This window comes from Thermomyces lanuginosus (genome assembly GCF_041956635.1).
Source record: "Thermomyces lanuginosus strain ATCC 200065 unplaced genomic scaffold VTN49scaffold_27, whole genome shotgun sequence".
Taxonomy (NCBI): Eukaryota; Fungi; Ascomycota; class Eurotiomycetes; order Eurotiales; family Trichocomaceae; genus Thermomyces; species Thermomyces lanuginosus.
In genome coordinates this window covers 565423-583773 of record NW_027192361.1, presented here as the reverse complement: position 1 = coordinate 583773, position 18351 = coordinate 565423, and the positions used below count along the sequence as shown (strand labels likewise).

At 51.5% G+C, this 18351-nt stretch overlaps 3 protein-coding genes across 3 annotated transcripts; 2 read left to right on the top strand and 1 right to left on the bottom strand.

The window, feature by feature from the left end:
* Window positions 1–154: 154 nt before the first annotated feature.
* Window positions 155–2392, bottom strand: VTN49DRAFT_2423 (uncharacterized protein; the record flags this gene model as incomplete). Its single annotated transcript, XM_069410147.1, has 7 exons — window positions 155–781; window positions 840–999; window positions 1049–1115; window positions 1165–1297; window positions 1348–1400; window positions 1455–1556; window positions 1609–2392. The coding sequence occupies 7 exons, from the start codon at window positions 2390–2392 to the stop codon at window positions 155–157; spliced, it is 1926 nt and encodes a 641-aa protein (XP_069268981.1).
* A 1953-nt stretch (window positions 2393–4345) lies between these two features.
* On the top strand, window positions 4346–9041 carry VTN49DRAFT_2422 (uncharacterized protein; the record flags this gene model as incomplete). The annotated part of the gene is made up of 4 exons (XM_069410146.1): window positions 4346–4792; window positions 4859–7801; window positions 7857–8086; window positions 8144–9041. 4 exons carry the CDS (start codon window positions 4346–4348, stop codon window positions 9039–9041), a joined length of 4518 nt encoding a protein of 1505 aa, XP_069268980.1.
* Window positions 9042–10203: 1162 nt separating this feature from the next.
* Window positions 10204–16674, top strand: VTN49DRAFT_2421 (uncharacterized protein; the record flags this gene model as incomplete). Its single annotated transcript, XM_069410145.1, has 4 exons — window positions 10204–10226; window positions 10301–16340; window positions 16398–16505; window positions 16555–16674. 4 exons carry the CDS (start codon window positions 10204–10206, stop codon window positions 16672–16674), a joined length of 6291 nt encoding a protein of 2096 aa, XP_069268979.1.
* Between the last annotated feature and the right edge of the window lie 1677 nt (window positions 16675–18351).

The following is an 18351-nucleotide window of genomic DNA, read 5'->3' as shown; positions in this document are numbered from 1 at the left end:
ATTAGGAAACCTTTGAAACTAGTCATGAAACCATGCCTTGGGTTGGCGATCTGAGCCGTCGATCTATGTACATGAATAGTGCCATTAAGCCATGTCGATTTAGTATATTAGTCCGTCGTGGCGTGGCAAGATCCTGGACAGGAACCAATCTGCTTCATGAATGGCCAGCGGCCATCTTGTTAGGGTTGTCTTTTGCCAGAAACTTGGTCAGCAAGTTGCCGCCATGGTGCACGTCATTCCAGTCATCATGATCATTACTGAAGAAGGACTTCTTCGCCGGCGGCTTCGTTCTCACGGAATAAATAACGCGGTAATGTAGAGCTTCTAAACTCTGCTTGGCTTCGGTGCGCCGGAGGTGGGACGCCCCGGAGTCCTCGATGGCGCTGAAGATCCGTTTGATGCGTTCGGCTAGGGCATCAACATCCGCGTTGAAATCCCTTTCCGCTTGCTTATCCGGGAACTTCGCCGCTGACAGGCTCTGATCGATGGCAATGTTTAGGAGCACCGTCAATGCGTTCAACTCCGCGTAGTCATAACTTCCTTTTTTGTCGCGCTTCACGTCAAATCGTGAATCTCTCAGGCAACGGGTGATTCGCCTTAGGTCCAGCAGTTCCTCCACCGGCTCTGTCAACGGAGATGAGTCCTGGACTAGGAAGGCCACTGCGAGACGACATCGGATAAGCGCGAGCTCCGGTGAGCTTGGCAGGAAATTCCTGAGCAGGCGGCTCTGCAAAATCACGTCCTTGACCGTGTCAAACGCGGTCCTGCAGACGCGATTAATCTAATTTTCCCTTTCAGTGACCGGCTTCACTTGTCAGGTGGTCTACAGTGTCACTTACCATTTCCTCAAAATCATTGGACGCCCGCCGCGATCCCTGGAGAATCGCCTCTATTGTGTTCTGGAGTGTCGCACAGATCAGATTGTCCTTGGACACCGTTGTGTCCAGGGTCAATCTGAGTAAAATATTGAGCACTCGCTCCTTTGCGGCGATATTCAGGCTGCACCAGGCATGTCAGTTGACCGCCAAAATCAGAAGTGAAGACATACGACTCGAAAATTTCACGCAAGAGATCGATAACAGATAACAATTGTGATCTATTATGCTGTGGAGAAGCTTTGAATGGTCAGCAACGAGACTTGCCATCGGTTCCGGGTCTGCGCACGAATCTCGACGGTCTTCACAGGAATGACGGGCTCGGCCATGTTTAGCGCAGCACGACTCGCACCCAACGACCGAAAGAGGTCATCGATTTCATCTGGAGATACTAGCGATGCAATTCTGTGCGGCGAGCAATGCTTATGAGAGTGTCAGACGGAGTCCTATACGTGAAAAGCGGAAGCCTCACCTTCAACGCCCGGCAGTAGGCATATCGAAGATCGTCGCGGGATTCCAATGGAGCTACAACTCAGTTCAGTAAATAAAGGCAAAACCGCTACTACCCGGGTGACGGACCAGAGCGCAGAATCCAGTAGACCAAATCATCTGGAAGTTGGCCCATAGAGAGCGCAAAGTCGACGATTCCGGATAGGAACGCTCGTTCTCGGGAGTCCTGCACTATGCGAATTCAGCGCGTAGATCAAACAGCTTGATACATGTGTGTTCTCACCTCTCAGAAACTGTTCCCTCGAAGAGGGATCAATAGACCAAGTAGGAAATTCCGGTGCCGACGTGGCCGAGCTCTCCTGGAAAAAAGACCACGTTTTGTGCACTTCAAGAGCTTCTGTTCGGCGAATCGCCTCTAGTAAACGTTGGACACTCGTCCCTTCCTCACGGTTGCCCAGCGCTGATACCAATGTCTCCTCTTTAAGGTCGGATTTTCCTATTTGTGATTCTGCTTTATCCTCTTTTATTTCTTTATCTTCATCGTTGTCGTCGTCGTTCATTGCCGCTTTGGCTCTTGCTACGCCAGCCTCAGCTTCATTGTCGTCGACCGTCTGGGTCACGAGCGATTCTAGCGAGAACTTGTACGCCGGTGGTTTTGTCTTGGATCTATGGCCGCCGGAATAGTCAAGTGAATCCGGCTTAAGAAAGGCGTTCAATAGATCATCTGAGGCATCTACCGTGTCCATTGAGCCTATCGACTCGTCATCCGAGTCAATCACCATTTCCTCTCCGTTTTTGACAATTCTGTGCGACGATTGGGTAGTGAAAGAGCTCTGCTGCCGTTTCACCTCAGCATTGTGACTTCGCTCCACAGCAACCTCGACATATGCTTTCACGCCTTGTGGTGAGCTTTGTGCTTTTGACTTCGAGTCGTCATCAGAGCTCTGGGTGGTGGGCCGGTCGCTTGGCCGAGATAATTCATTTTCGGATGTCCTGGCGGGCTCTTCGCGGGAGCGGCTGAACGATGGTGGCTTAAAGTAATCCTTGATTGTCAAGCGCCCGGACATGATCGGCTTTAAGTTGCATCGCCTTCACACAGCTGCTTGCTGTTCGGCCCCGTTGAACCGCGCACGAGGGGACGCGAAATCACGTGTTGCGTAGTGGTAATGTTAGAATGGAGGTGTTTGAGTGCGGGAGATGATTGGCCAAGCCCGATGAAGGATCGCCAAGTGCAAGAGACACCTTGGCGCCAAGGCTCAGCACGGAACCCCTGCCACTAGCACGCTGCCTGCCGTGCTTCTTGCAATCCCGCATTCTTCGGCAAGGCCACTTTGTCAATATCGGTTCATACGAGCATGTATTCTGGGACCCCCGCTACAGCCTACACTACAAAGAATTCTTCAGTGTACTGCCGTGAGTGGAATAATTGGCATTGCCTGTGAATAGGAATCCATTCTCGTTGGCTTAGGTGCATTGCGAGTATGGGGAGTGTTTGGGACGGAAATGCAGACAAGCAGCTGGATCCTGCCTTGACCAACTCAAGAAAGCTGCCTGCCATTCATGCTCGGGATTCGTTCAAGGTTCTGTGCCCGAGTGTCTCTCATTTCTATCAAAATAGCAACCCACTGTATGGATGGAAAGGTGCTTTTCGAAAAGAGCAGTCCTTTGCGTTCCCTCCGTCACGCTTTCCAGGCAAGTGTTGTGCACCTACTCCACACTCGTACGTGAGCCTGGCTGCACGGAGAAGCTAGCTTGACATTTTCTATCGTGGGCGGATTACGCAGTTCTTCCAATTCCACGCCAAGCTGATATGTACGTTTTCTCGTGCAGTGGGTGCCAATTGGACCAATGCAGTTGTCAGCACAGGAGCAACTCTTCCGCATGCAATCTCAATTGTTGGACTCGTTCAGATCTCGTATTAAAGGTGTTGGCTCCTTATGGAAACTACATCACGACGAATCTACTAACCTGAAGACAGATAGTTATGCATACCAGTGACGGAGGAATAACCTGCGAATTGCGGCTCATCCATAGATCACACTTACCCTATTAGTTCAGTGCAGTAATACAATATCCGAAACAGTCATAGCGAACTTCCATTCTTGGAGACATAGCGTCATGGCAGCCTTAAAAAAGAGCGCATTCGAATCTCCGAATGCGGCTCCCCATTGACAAATCGAGTTAGCCGGCTGTTTGATCATCGGCTCCAGCGCAATTGTTTTTCGAGTGTTTTGAACACCGAACAAACGAAAGGGGTTCTCACGCGGATTCTGGAAATTTAAGGAGTCGATACGGACACTCCGTACTCGCCTCCGTATTGTATACTGGAAAATCGCACGTCATGACTTGAGAAACGGAAGGTGAAAACCGCTACCTGGATAAATCGGCAGTGTTAGGCTGCGGCAAATTCGAGGAAAAATTTAGAAATTTCCAAGAATCTTGCTTGAAATGCTTAATAATAACATCTATTGTAAGCGTCAGCAGAGACACGATGGCGGTGCTTTCAGGCCGCGTTATCCGTAAGCTCCGGTATGCCAAGCATCCCGTCCAGGAGTTGCATCGGAGGCCTGGAGCGTGTTCACAATATTTTTTTTTTCTCAAATAGACATTATCGAGCCACGATCAACGTCCGTGAGCTCAAAATGCTCTCTGGTTTTCAATCGCCAGTTGTTCAATCTGCTTGATCTGGATTTCTTACTGCAGCGCATTAACGCCGACGCCGACCCGTCCTGTCACTTCGACCGTATTGGTCGCGTCAGCGCCCTTGTCTGATATCGAGACCCCCCTTCTTCGCCCGGTGACAATAGACGATCTTGACCAGCCATCCCAACCGTTATCCGCACGCGCGAATCGACCGGTACATTGTCGACTGATTGCACGCCATAGTGTTGGCCCCCGCGACATTCCGGCTCCCTTAGCAACGTCAAGTGTCATTTCACGTTTTGCGGATGTCTTGTCTATGCGGCGGCTCATAATCCTGTTCTGCGGTTTATGCTACCCATCGTGACCACACGCCGGCCATGGCTGTGATCCAGTTCGCCGGGGAGAGCGAGGGAAATGGCAACGGGCCGAACGGGCCCCCTCCTCGCCAGGGGACTTTCTCCACGCCAACGAAGAGGCAACGATGGGCCACACAACGCCTCGATGCGTCCAGCGGCGCCAAAAAGCGCCTCTCTGTTCGGGATCGCTTCCGGAAACAATCATCGCCTAGGGAGGAAAAGCCCGGTCCAGCTGCCGGCTCGGCCGCGGAGGGAGACAAGGCGGCGCAATCGCCCCCGAGAAGAATCTACTTCAATGTCCCTATTCCCGATAGTGAACGAGATGAGGAGGGTAATCTGAAGGCGCGCTATCCGCGAAACAAAGTGCGCACAGCCAAGTATACTCCGTTGACGTTTGTGCCGAAGAACCTGTGGCTACAGTTTCACAATGTCGCCAATATCTATTTCTTACTCGTCGTTATTCTGGGTGTGAGTACCCTTCTTTGGACTCTTTCAAGTGAAGATAGCTTGTGCTGATCCCAATGCCTTCTGCAGTACTTTCCCATCTTCGGCGTCGACAATCCGGGCATGAACTCCGTACCCCTGATTGTCATTCTCGTTGTGACCGCTGTCAAGGATGCCATCGAAGACTGGCGACGAACAGTTTTGGATAACGAGCTAAATAATTCACCTACCTATCGGCTCGTTGAATGGACGAACGTCAATGCGTGCGAGGACAAAGTTTCGTTATGGCGTCGCTTCAAAAAGGCGTGTACCCGTGCGGTGATTGCCACGTATCGCGCACTGAAGAGACACACCGGGCACGGAAAGGGCGGTCCCCACCAACACCTAGACACAGAAAGGCGAGAATCCTTCATCAGCCACCGACAATCCATCTATTCCCAGTACGAGCCGGCGGAAAATGAAGATGGCATTCAAATGACGCCAGTGTCATCTCCTAACCCAGACTCGCGTCGCTCGGATCAGGACGGATGGCCCGATGATCCTTCACAGATTGCCGACAATGGGCTCCTGCAGCCTGGCCGCTCGGTGCGCGACTCAGTGGCAGCGGGGCCCAAGAAGACGGGTAGCATCTTGAACCGATCCAAACAAACTCCCGGAACAGCACGATTCAAACGGGACTTCTGGAAAAACGTGGTCGTCGGCGATTTTGTCCGGCTGTACAACGGGGATCAGGTGCCTGCCGATATCGTTGTACTCTCTTCTTCCGATCCCGAAGGTGCTTGCTACGTCGAGACGAAGAACCTGGACGGCGAAACGAATCTGAAGGTTCGTCAGGCACTTCACTGCGGCCGTCATGTTCGCCACGCGCGTGACTGTGAGAAAGCCGATTTTGTCATCGAAACCGAGGCGCCAAATGCGAATTTGTACAGCTTCAACGGTGCAATTCGATGGCAACAGCGGGATGAAAAGAAGCCGGATGCACCTGCGGAAGAAATGGTCGAGCCCATTACAATCAACAACGTCGTATTACGTGGCTGCTCGCTGCAGAACACAGAATGGATCCTCGGCGTGGTCGTCTCGACGGGAGTGGAAACCAAAATCATGCTGAACTCCGGAGAAACTCCAAGTAAACGGCCCCGCCTGGCGCGGGAGATGAACTATTATGTCATCATCAACTTCGTGATCCTATTCATCATGTGCCTTCTGTCTGGAATTATCAATGGCTTCGCCTGGAGTGTTACGGATGGCTCCTTGACTTTTTTCGAGTATGGGTCTTACAGTTCGTCGGCCGCGGTCACTGGCATCGTGGCATTCTGGGTTGCGTTGATCCTGTTCCAGAACTTGGTGCCCATCTCCCTGTACATTTCTCTGGAAATCGTACGCACTTTCCAGGCACTTTTTATCTATTTCGACTTGGAGATGGTATATGAGCGTCTGCAAATGTCGTGCATACCCAAGTCATGGAATATCTCCGATGACGTGGGTCAAATTGAATACATCTTCTCGGACAAGACCGGGACGCTCACCCAGAATGTGATGGAGTTCAAGAAATGCACAGTCAATGGTATCCAGTACGGCGAGGCATATACCGAGGCTTTAATGGGGATGCAAAAGCGCTCAGGTCTGGACGCCGAAGCCGAAGCTGCAAAGGCTCGGCAGAAAATTGCTAAAGATCGAGTTCGCATGCTCGAAATGCTCCGTCGACTCTACCCGAACCCGTATCTGAAGGACGAGAACCTGACCTTTATTTCACCTGATTACGTCGCCGATTTGGAGGGCCGGTCCGGTGAGGACCAGCGAGCCGCAACAGAAAACTTTATGGTTGCTCTGGCCGTGTGCCACACTGTTATCACAGAGCACACCCCTGGTGACCCTCCTCAGATTGAGTTTAAAGCGCAGTCTCCCGACGAGGCGGCCTTGGTCGCAACTGCACGCGATTGTGGTTTCGTCGTTCTCGGCCGGAACAAAGATGACTTGATTGTGAACGTCCTTGGTGAGGAGCGCAGGTACACTGTGCTCAATATCCTGGAGTTCAATTCAACCAGGAAGAGAATGAGTGCTATTGTCCGCATGCCCGATGGAACCATTCGGCTGTTCTGCAAAGGCGCCGACAGCGTCATCTACCAACGCCTTGCACGAGGGAAGCAACAAGAATTGCGTAAGGCTACTGCCAGCCACTTGGAAGCGTTTGCTCGGGAGGGTCTCCGGACCTTGTGCGTTGCCGAGCGCGTTCTCAGCGAAGAGGAGTACCGGGTCTGGAGTAAATCACACGATTTGGCCGCCCAAGCCCTGACGGATCGTGACCAAAAGCTCGAGGAAGTGGCCAACGCGATCGAGCAGGAACTGATGCTCCTAGGTGGTACCGCCATCGAGGATCGGTTACAGGATGGCGTCCCAGATACTATCTCTTTGCTGGCCAATGCCGGGATCAAGTTGTGGGTCCTCACTGGGGATAAAGTCGAGACGGCTATCAACATTGGGTTCTCTTGCAATCTGCTGAACAATGATATGGAGCTGATCGTCTTCAACGTCCCGCCTGATCGGCCCGATATGGCTGCTGCAGAACTGGAACGGCATCTGGCAACGTTCGGCCTGACGGGTTCTGATGAAGAGCTGATTGCGGCTCGCCAAAACCACGCCGCACCGCGGGCAACACATGCTCTTGTCATTGATGGAGACACATTGAAATTCATGCTTCAGGACGACCTTAAGCAAAAGTTTCTCCTCCTCTGCAAGGAATGCAAGTCTGTCTTGTGCTGCCGCGTCAGTCCTGCGCAGAAGGCCGCTGTTGTCCGGATGGTCAAGGTCGGCCTCAACATCATGGCTCTTTCTATCGGAGATGGCGCCAACGACGTGGCCATGATTCAGGAGGCCGACGTTGGGGTCGGCATTGCTGGCGAAGAAGGACGACAGGCAGTCATGTCCTCGGATTACGCTATCGGGCAATTCCGATTCCTGCAACGCCTGGTTCTTGTTCATGGACGGTGGTCTTATCGCCGACTGGGCGAGACTACTGCCAATTTCTTCTACAAGGTTGGTGTTTCTGACCGTGTTCGACCGCTTGCACATGCTAATTACGATGCTATAGAATCTCGTGTGGACTTTTGCTCTTTTCTGGTACTCCATTTACAACAACTTCGATGGTTCCTACCTATATGACTATACTTATATCGTCCTTGTCAACGTGGCCTTTACCTCACTTCCTGTGATTTTCATGGGCATCTTCGATCAAGATGTCAATGATCGCGTGTCGCTGGCCGTGCCTCAATTGTATATGCGGGGGATTATGCGCCTGGAATGGTCGCAACTGAAGTTCTGGTACGATGGTCCTTTTATTTGACTTGTTCCGTTTTGGCGTGCTAACTTTCCTCGTAGGCTGTACATGTTGGATGGCTTCTATCAGTCGATAATGTGCTTCTTTATGCCATATCTTCTGTACTCGGTGCCCAACTTCCAGCGACCAGATGGAAGAGGTATCGATGACCGCTCACGGTTTGGTGTGCTCGTCGCATCGGCAGCGGTGATATCCTCCAACCTCTACATTCTGCTCAACACGTATCGGTGGGACTGGTTGACTGTCCTAATCAACGCCATCAGCAACCTTTTGATCTTCTTCTGGACTGGAGTGTACACGTCATCCATTGCCTCCGCCCAGTTCTACAAAGCTGCTGCAGAGGTGTATTCCTCGCTGAGCTTTTGGGTGGTGCTTCTGATGACCGTGTTGATTTGTCTCCTCCCCAGATTCGTTTTCAAGGCGTTCCAGAAAGTTTTCTTCCCTCGAGACGTGGACATCATCCGGGAGCAGGTTGTTATGGGGAAGTTCAAGCATTTGAAGCCGAAATCCTATGACCAATCGTCCAAGAAAGACCTGGCCTCGGGCAGCGGTACCAGCAGCGACGTGTCTGCCGTATCTTCCGATGTGTTCAAGCCCATTGACTCTCAGGCGAAACGGGAGCGCGACCATACTGTTCCGGATGAAGAGCGTCCGATATACCCGCCGTCGATTGCTCCAACAACCAGAACTCACAATCCGCGCAGCCAGAACGGAAGTACCGGAACCGAATATGCGGAGAGCTGGGACTTCAATGATGCACGCCGACCTCCTACTGCAGACCCCACACAACCAGGTATACACGTGAAGGCAGATGCAGCGTCCATGATGAGCAATGACTTCCCGAATGGCGCTCCCTTGACACGGGTCGAGTCCATTAATAATGCTAAGCCACAAAGTCCCCACAGTCCTCTGAAAACACCTAATGAACCTGTCGCTTAATACATGCTGATCGGTGTGTTGTTTGATCTTGATGTCATTGATGCGGATGGCCTCAGTTGACTTTGTCTGTCATTTCAGCTATATACCAGCGATATCTTTCTTTGTACGCTTCCCTGTACATTTTTTTTTTGCCTTTTTGGCCACTTTCCCCTTCTTTACTTCATGTTTTCATATAGATGGCGTTGTGGTTATGCTGGTGAAACTGGTCGGATTGGCGCTCTTTGGTTTTTTTTTTTTTTTTTTTTTTTTTTTTCCATATGATCGATACCGGTACAGTTTCTGCATTTTTGATTCCCTGTACCAACCTACTTATTCTCTGTGACATATTGTTTCTTCATTGTTTCTTGCCATCTTCTACTATCTCTTCTTTTTTTTTTTTTTTTATTTGCGCTCTGGAGCCGGTTTCATGAGGCGATTCTCCGTTTTCGAGTCGTCTTTGTAGAGAAATGCATATGGGTTTCTGAGTCTAAAAGCACTGTGATTGGTGTCATTTTTCTGATAACCAGGTGATAATTGAATTGATTCTTTTAAGAAGAGATGTTATTGTCCGTGTAAACTCCCGGCTTCGATTCCACATTTCCATTCAACATTCTTGCCTCATTCTTGCCTTGCGAGATGCCAGTTTTGATACCTGAGGTTCCATATCTTAACCTTCCAAAAATCGACTAGCGGCAATCCGCTAATTACGCGTGTTTCACGCGCGTAGAGTGGATAGGCAGTTTCACTCACCGCCTTCATAAGTGACCAATCAGAGCTCTGCTTCCCGTCAGAGAAATCGTGTGCCTTTTTAAAACATCTCAGCCGGGTGGTATGTCACTTCACGTTGGAAAAGCAGGCTCCATACTAGAGTAGCCGGCTTTTCGATCCCTTGATCCTAGCTCTATGGTGCGATGATATTGCCGGCAGTGCCATAATTTGCGCAATCTTCGATAAGGAACTGTCGTCAAGCGCCGACGCGCTGCGCTCCTGCGGCATTGCGGCTCTAACTGGCGCTGTGGCAACAGGAACCGACGGTATCAATCGCGTTGGAGGAAATTCGGCTCCTTGCATCTTGTGATGAGTTGGTTGTTTTTCTGCGCACCAAATTCCTTTAGATACTCAATCTCTTGATCATCCGTAAGGGGAGGCGAAATTACCTCCTGCGCCGCATCCTTCCGCAGCCATGGAGTTTATGGATTCGATAGGGTGAGTTACACACACATTGTGCTCTATTTCGACCTGCTCGAGATCCACGATCTAAGCAATGATTGCGTCTGTAGGGAGCTTCAAGCTCTGCCCCCTGAACTTCATATCCTATGTCCCAGGCAACGCCACGACGATTTCAACCGATACGACGATCAAGACTCCTCGAGCATTGTCCAGGAAGCGGAGAGACGGAAAGAGAAATTCTTGCTTTGCATGCGAATACTGGCCTTTCATCAGGAAGGCCTTTCAGAACTGCAGGACTGGATATGGAGGAAGCTCGACGCGGCGCTTTCGATCTGCGATGTGTGCATTCGGAAATACTACACCGGGAAGATCTGGTTGATGGAAAAACTGAAGGAACAGTACGACGACGAAGAGATCGAGAAGTTTTTTCGCATGCTGGACGACTGGGACATTAAGCGCATCACCCATAACCTAAAGGCGGCTGAGAACGAGCTCAAAGCCGTTCCGCGTGAGAAGATTGGCTTGAATGTTCTCCAAACGTCGTCTCTGCTCGCAATATTTGAATGCATGAGCTGCGAAGCCATGCTGAGGAACGATGCCTTGTTGAGGGAGCACTTCGATACCCCCTTCAATCTGATCCAGACGAATCGGACTCTAAAGCTAACCGACTACATTCCTGCCCTGTCGTATTTTCTCTTTGACCCGAACCAAAACCGGAATGCCTGGGCCGTGCATGTACTCTCTCGAATCCGTCGTGCTCCGACAGCAGATGAGTTCGACTGGGCGCTCAAAGAGGGTCTTTTCCGAGCTCTCGCTGTGGTTACCTCTCAGCAAGTGCCGGAGCCGGACTCCGTGCAACGCTTGTGGAGAGGGATGCAGTTGATTGTTGCTCAATTAGATAAAGAGCAAATCACTCATCACTTACGCGCTCTAGAAATTGATCCCTGCCGATTATCTGTGGAGCACCTGTCGATTCCCCTCCCTTCACTTCGCTATCTCTTGACCACCATCCAGATCATCCTGGAAAAGGCTCCCGGCGATTTCTGGGATGCCATGCAGGCCATTTCCCCGCAGGCAATAGCTGAGCAGGTCTTCTACAACCCTCAGCTAGACAAATTTCTCCTGCAGGCCAACGCAGAGGAACCATATTCAAAGTCTGCCTTGAAGGATATGTTGTCGTGGATCATGCCGTTCATGTATTCGCTCAAAGGTGCCAACAAAACTTCCGCTTGCAGGTTTCTGGTTGCCCAGCTGTTCAAGCGAGCACTGGATTCTAAGTTTCCGAACGTGTCCCGCCATCGTTGCCTTCAGACAGCACTCTCAGTCCTACTCCACACCCTACGCAGTTTCACAGACAACGAGTCCTCTCGTGGGTCGGTTACCAGGATCGTCCTGTCTGAAACCCTCGAGGTAGTCAGCGAACATATTTCCGTAATACTGAACCCTCCAAAGCTGGATCTTGAGCCAAGTGAGCAGGAGCCGATAATGCTGACGTGCATGGATGTCATTCGAAACACCTTGGCACTCGAGTGTCAGTCCCTCAAAACGGACTACGAAGTGATTTTGCGCGAGAAGACCCTTCAGCATGGCGTCAGCACTTACTCACAGTCTATCTGGGACGCCGTGGTGCAGAATCTCCGTGCTGATAATCTGCCTTTGTCGTCCGCTGCTCTCCGTGGAATCTTAGACCTTGTGGGTTTGGAGAGGTTCCCCTCGAAGAGCGAGGACACTCGAGAGAAGGAGAACTTTAACCTTATCTATAGTAAACTCACTCAGCTTTCCTGTCAGATCTTCGAGAAGCTCGCCGACTTCAGCCCAGCGCACCTTAACAAGCTCTTTGTCAGCCAGGACACATGTAGTGCCTTGGTGTCCGGCTTGTTCTCTGCCGATCCAAATACCTATCAGGCTGCAGTGGACCTCATCAAGGCAGTTAGTGGGCAGTCAGCAAGGCGAGACGCAATCTCCCATCTCCTACAGTCGTTCTTCTCGACCACCATGCACGGCCTCACCTGGTCGTATCGTCGCATATCCCACATGAAGACCTTTGCTTCCGCTCCCCGGATGATCCACACCGGGACAGATATCGTAGACATTCTCTGCGACACACAGAGTGGTATGCTTAGGACCCGCAAGTTGGCAGATAGACAAGAAGCCCAAGCAGTTTACAGACTGTGGGAGTACCTATGGGTCGCCCTGAGAACCATTTTCGACGAGACTGAGACATGGCATCACCGCGGCGGGGCTGAAAAAAGTGTCATGCTCGAATTTTGTCGTGACACGATTCAGTTCGCAGACTTGCTGTTCGATCAGTATGGTGTTTTCTCTGGTGCCTTGGCTGACGCTGGTTTCGGCCAAATCAGTTCCGCTAAAGAAGGGCTATTAAAGCCGCCCCTGGATGTGATGCAGGCCATGGCCAAATGGTTGCGGCTCAAGGATGAGTATCTCGCGACAACTTTGGTCGGGTTGGTCTCGAAGGTTCTTCGCCGCCTCGCCGATCTCAATGTCACTACCGTCCCGGAGATGGCTTTAGCGGCGATCGAGGATGTTGCCGTGACGGGGAAAACCAGGACAATTCTTACGCCCCGCGAGAAGGCCGAGCTAGTTAGGGCCCTCGAAGCCTACTACAAGAGACCTGTTGTTACTGCATCGACGGCCTCTTTGAAGAAACAGACTACAATCACATCATTTGTTCAGCCTGTTGACAGCTCTGGCAGGTCCACCCCGACAGGGGGAGCTACCAGTGAGGACAGCGCCGTAGAGGAAACTGTCATGCAGCTGTCTCGGTCGGTCGAGCTGAATAAAGCACGGCTCGCAGCTCAGGCTCAGGCTCAGGCCCAGGCCCAAAAGAAAGCACAGGCGGCGGCCAAGTCGGCATTGGTAATTCCTAAGGTACCAAGTCGCCCGTCTCCCAGCGTGGAGTCATTCCGAGAGAAGAGAGAGAGAGAGAAGGAGGCAAAACGCAAGCGGGATCAGGCTGAACTTGCTCGATTGAAAAAGAATGCGTTCGCATCTGGCGTGGCGCAGCAGACAGCCGGCCAGGGTTCCGGTGTTCTGGGAGTGGGAGTCCGTGGGAAGGATCACACGCCCGCGGAAAGTATGATGGTTTCGTCAGGCTCAGAGTCGGAGGAGAGCGAAGATGAAGTGGATGCTGAGTTGTTCGGAAAGAAGACGAAGACACCCGACGCAGTTAGGGAATACGAAGAAAGCAAGAGGCAGTCACTCAAGCAGCGAGGACCGGTCAAGAAAATCCGGCAATGGCGATCAGCCAAAGACATGCGTGCTCGACTAGCGCCGGATCTGTCACCGCTACACCACACGCTGCTCAGCTGGGATTTTTTCGCCAGTGGCGACCTGCCGCCGACGTCGGACCGTACCGATTACACGCTTGTGTCCTCGACCTTTTCAGACCCTATCGAGTATCAGCGGACGTTTGAACCTCTTTTGATTCTGGAAGCATGGCAGGGTTTTCAATCAGCCAAGGAGGAGGGCAATTTCAAGCCATTCGAGATCCAAGTGGCCACTCGTCTATCGGTGGATTCTTTTGTGGAAGTCAGCACGACCATGAATACGGCAGATGCAAAGGATCTCGGCATTGGAGAGGCCGACTTGGTACTATTGTCTATGTCGAACAATCCGGCGAGCGACAAGAACGCAAAACACTGCCTTGCTAGAGTGCAAGGGATCAACAAGAAGAAGGGCATGGTGGAAGTGTCATACCGGGTGAATCCAGGGAACAACATCGTCTCCCATCTGTCGCCAGGGGTAAACATCTGGGGTGTTAGAATTTCGTCGCTGACGCCGCTGGAGCGAGAATATGGTGCCCTCAAGGCACTTCAATACTACGACCTGTGCGATGAGATCATCAAAGCCCGGCCTTCGCCTATGCTCAAATATTCCGATGCGAGTTTGGAGCCGATTATTCGCAACTACAACGTCAACCCGGCCCAGGCGAAAGCGATCAAATCCGCACTGGATAACGATGCGTTCACCCTCATTCAAGGTCCGCCAGGATCTGGCAAAACAAAAACGATCGTCGCCCTGGTTGGCGCGCTCCTGAGTAATTCGCTTGGCAACAACAATAATCAAGGAGTGGCGATTTCACGACCAGGTGCTAACACAAGCAACACCAAGGCCGATGCTTCGAAGACAACAGCGCCAAAGAAGCTTCTTGTGTGCGCTCCAAGCAATGCTGCTGTAGACGAGCTAGTCATGCGATTCAAGGAGCCGGTCAAGACGCTCAATGGGCGGACCGAGAAGCTTTCTGTGATCCGATTAGGTCGCACTGATGCCATCAATACCAATGTACTGGACGTCACCCTGGATGAGTTGGTTAACGCGCGGCTGGGACCGTCCGCTCGGACGGATGGGGAAGATCTACAGAAGATCTACGAAGAGCACAAATCTACAGATACTGCGTTCAAGGAGGTCCGTGCGAAACTCGATCGGTACCGGTCGCAAGGCCAACCGGTCCCGCCGGAGCTGGAGCGGGAATTTGACGTGCTCAAGAAGAAGCGGACCGATCTCAGCCAGAAGATTGATGACGCCCGTGACCGCAATCACACTGCAGCTCGAAATGCCGAGATGACTCGACGCCGTGTGCAGCAGGAGATCATCAACGGTGCCCACGTGATCTGCGCCACGCTCAGTGGCAGTGGGCACGAAATCTTCCAAACCCTGAGCATTGAGTTCGAGACAGTGATCATTGATGAGGCGGCCCAATCGATTGAATTGAGCGCTCTCATCCCACTGAAATATGGCTGTGCGAAATGTATCCTCGTCGGTGATCCGAAGCAGCTGCCGCCCACGGTGCTGTCCAAGGAAGCGTCTCGCTTCCAGTACGAGCAAAGCTTGTTCGTACGGATGCAGACGAACCATCCGGATGATGTCCATCTCCTGGATGTGCAGTACCGAATGCATCCCGAGATCAGTCGATTTCCCAGTGCCACTTTCTACGACGGCCGACTGCAAGACGGGCCCAATATGGAGAAACTGCGCGTGCGGCCATGGCACAACAGCGAACTGCTTGGTCCCTACCGTTTCTTCGATGTCCAGGGTCTAAGCCAGAACGCTGCGAAGGGCCATTCACTGGTCAACATCGCCGAGGTGAATGTTGCTATGCAGTTGTATGAGCGTCTGGTTACGGATTTTGGGAAAACATTTGATTTCGCGGGCAAGATCGGCATCATCACTCCGTATAAGGGTCAATTGAAGGAGTTGAAGGCGCGCTTTACTGCTGCATACGGGAACTCGATCTTGACAAAGGTCGAGTTCAACACCACCGACGCGTTCCAAGGACGGGAGAGTGAAGTCATCATTTTCTCCTGCGTCCGGGCGTCAGACAAGGGCATCGGTTTCTTGTCCGACATTCGCCGTATGAACGTTGGACTGACACGTGCGAAGTCGTCTCTTTGGGTCCTGGGAAATTCGCGATCGCTTATGCAGGGCGAGTTCTGGAACAAATTGATTGTGAATGCGCGGGAACGGGGTCTCTACACTGATGGCGATGTTCTCCAATTGCTAAAGCGCCCTCAGTTCACTGGCTACCATGATGTCGAGATGGTCGATGCGGATGGCACGGCCGAAGAGCCGTCCCGCAAGGGCTCACCGCCTACGCCTCAACTTTCCAGCGAGATGGAGTCCATCTCTGCGCGCGACACGCCTGCTTCAACGTTGGATGGCCCGTCTGGTGGCTACAACGGGCTAAATGACAACCTAGCTTGTGGTATCTGCGGCAGCTTCCAGCATCACACCAGGAACTGTGACAATGAAGATGCCCTGGAGGCGGTCAAGGGCAACTGCCGCCGGTGCGGGAAACCGGGCCATTCGAAAGTTCACTGCACCGCGCCACGCTGCAAGCTGTGTGGCGAATTTGGGCATGTCGACGGTGAATGCCGGTCAACCACGCAATTATCCAGGAAGGAGCAACTACGGATCGCCAATGAAGAGCTACGTCATAAACGAATGCAACAGCAGAGGCGTGAGCAGTTGAAGCAGCGAAGCCTTGAGGCTCAGGACCCAAAGGTGCCTGTGGTTCGAGTGTCGGAGAAATCTCCACCGCCAGAAGGGCCACCCGCGAAACGAAAACTCTCCTCTTCGGGAAGTTCTGACATCAAGATCGCCAAAACCAAACTGGAACATCGTCCTCCTGGTGTACGTTCACGTTCATGTCTCAGTTGCGAAGTGGATTCCGCAGCTGACTGTTTCTAGGGGCTTGTGAAGCCATCCAAAGACGGGCCGGCATACGCCCCCATTCAAGCGGACAAGGATACGAGCCGGGTGTCTTCGAATGGGCCGGCCACTTCGACGGAGAAGAGGGTAAGTGACAGACAGTGTGATGTCCTGAGGTGCATGCTGATTTAGATAGGACAATCTGCCACAACGACCCCCGAATATGAAACCTCCGGGTCACCAAGGGCCGAAGCCTCCGCCGCCCATACGGCGCAAAAAGGAGGTTGATCCATTCATCCGGCCGAAGAGGCGGTGATGTACACGTACGCATTGTTCTTCATGCATTGTCTTTAATCTTTTTTTTCATCATGGTCATCTTCCACGGGTTTCTGGACCGTGTCTTTTGTTGATATGTTGTTGGAGCATGCATTAGAATTGCATCTGGGCGGTGTTTTGTCGGGTCTGGACATGAGTTCATTGGTAGTCGTTTTGATGATGTTGTGTTCCTGCATTTGGCGGTCTCGCTGAGCATCAGACATTGCATTTGAATTTGAAGCACGGAGTATTGTCAGCTCCAGTGTATTAGATAACGAGTTGTTTTCAATTCTATGGATTCGATAAGATAATATCCAGTAGACAATCACTAGTAATTATGTCCTCTGCGTCCGTAGGTGTAGGACATTACGACAATCGATGAGATGCCGCAGTGATAACATCCTCTTAAGGCGTAAGATAGGCTTAGCACTCGGCGGTCGGCACTAGCTCGGTTCAACTAACCCGACCTTAATAACCTAGGGTGGTACCTCTACGTACTAACCTACACCGGTTGATCGGTACGAAAAAGCTTCAGTTTTGGGGCCAACTCAAACCAAGTTGACGATGATCACTTCGCTTGCGACTCTTTGAAACGAATCCTCGGGATCCATCGACTTTGACCATGCTCATGATTTCATCCCTGGATCCAGGCTGTGGTGAAAATCTACAGTACTTTCGGCTCTGTCTAAATAAGATGCATATCAACTGCATCCCCCTGTTCTGTGATCACTGATCACCCCCCTTGCTCTTCCGCATGGATCGGATGTGATGTGTCAATCAGATTCAACCCGATTTCTGGCGAACGCTGAAGGCCATGGAAAAGAATTAGATTGATCCGCCTCGAGAAGCTTCGATTCTCGTATAACTACTCCCTACTCGTAGTTCCATCTTCTGGCAGTTTGGGACTTTAGTTTTGATTTGAATGGCTCCAATTCCCTTATCATCGTGCATCGGAGTACCGTTTCTTCTTCAACATTGTTAATCACATTTAGTAACCTACCATACGGAGTACATGCTAGTTAGGCCAGTTACTACTCCGTAAGAGTTTCGGTGAAAAGTTCCAGGCCTTGCGGGAGGCGGGTGGCTTCAAGTGGGCGTGGCCCACCCCCTTTCAACGTTGACAGTGTTGATGATCTCAACAATCCCCGACGAATGGATGGAGTGGTCTTCCCCCGCAGCTTCTCAAGGTTTAAGATTCGTTCGGCTAACCTAGCTTGAATCCAAATCCATGCGGGATCATCATCCAAGAGGAGTATAGTTTCTTGTCGGCCCCTTGCTTCCGTAGCTTCAACTTTACCTGGCCATGTCAAGAGCCAAGAAAAAGTTGCAAGAGCTAACATGCGATAACTGCCTCTTAGCTACTTACCTAGGTAGTTAACTAGGTCGAGCTTGACGATTGTGCGTTGTTCAATTGTTGGGAACACGGGAAATGATAGTATTTTCTTTTTCTCAGTATTAGGTTGAATGGAAGACACTACTTAATTTCTAGAGAAAAACATCTGACAGTAACATTCTCGGCGAGCTGCTTGTTAAGCCAGCCAGAAAAGCCAATCCGTGCAGTTTGATTTGTTGTGACTGGTATTCCACAAAAAGCTCAGCCCTAATTTGATCAACTTGGGGGGAATCCATCCACCATGCATGGCGCCATGCGCATTGGATCGCCGAGAACACGGGGGGG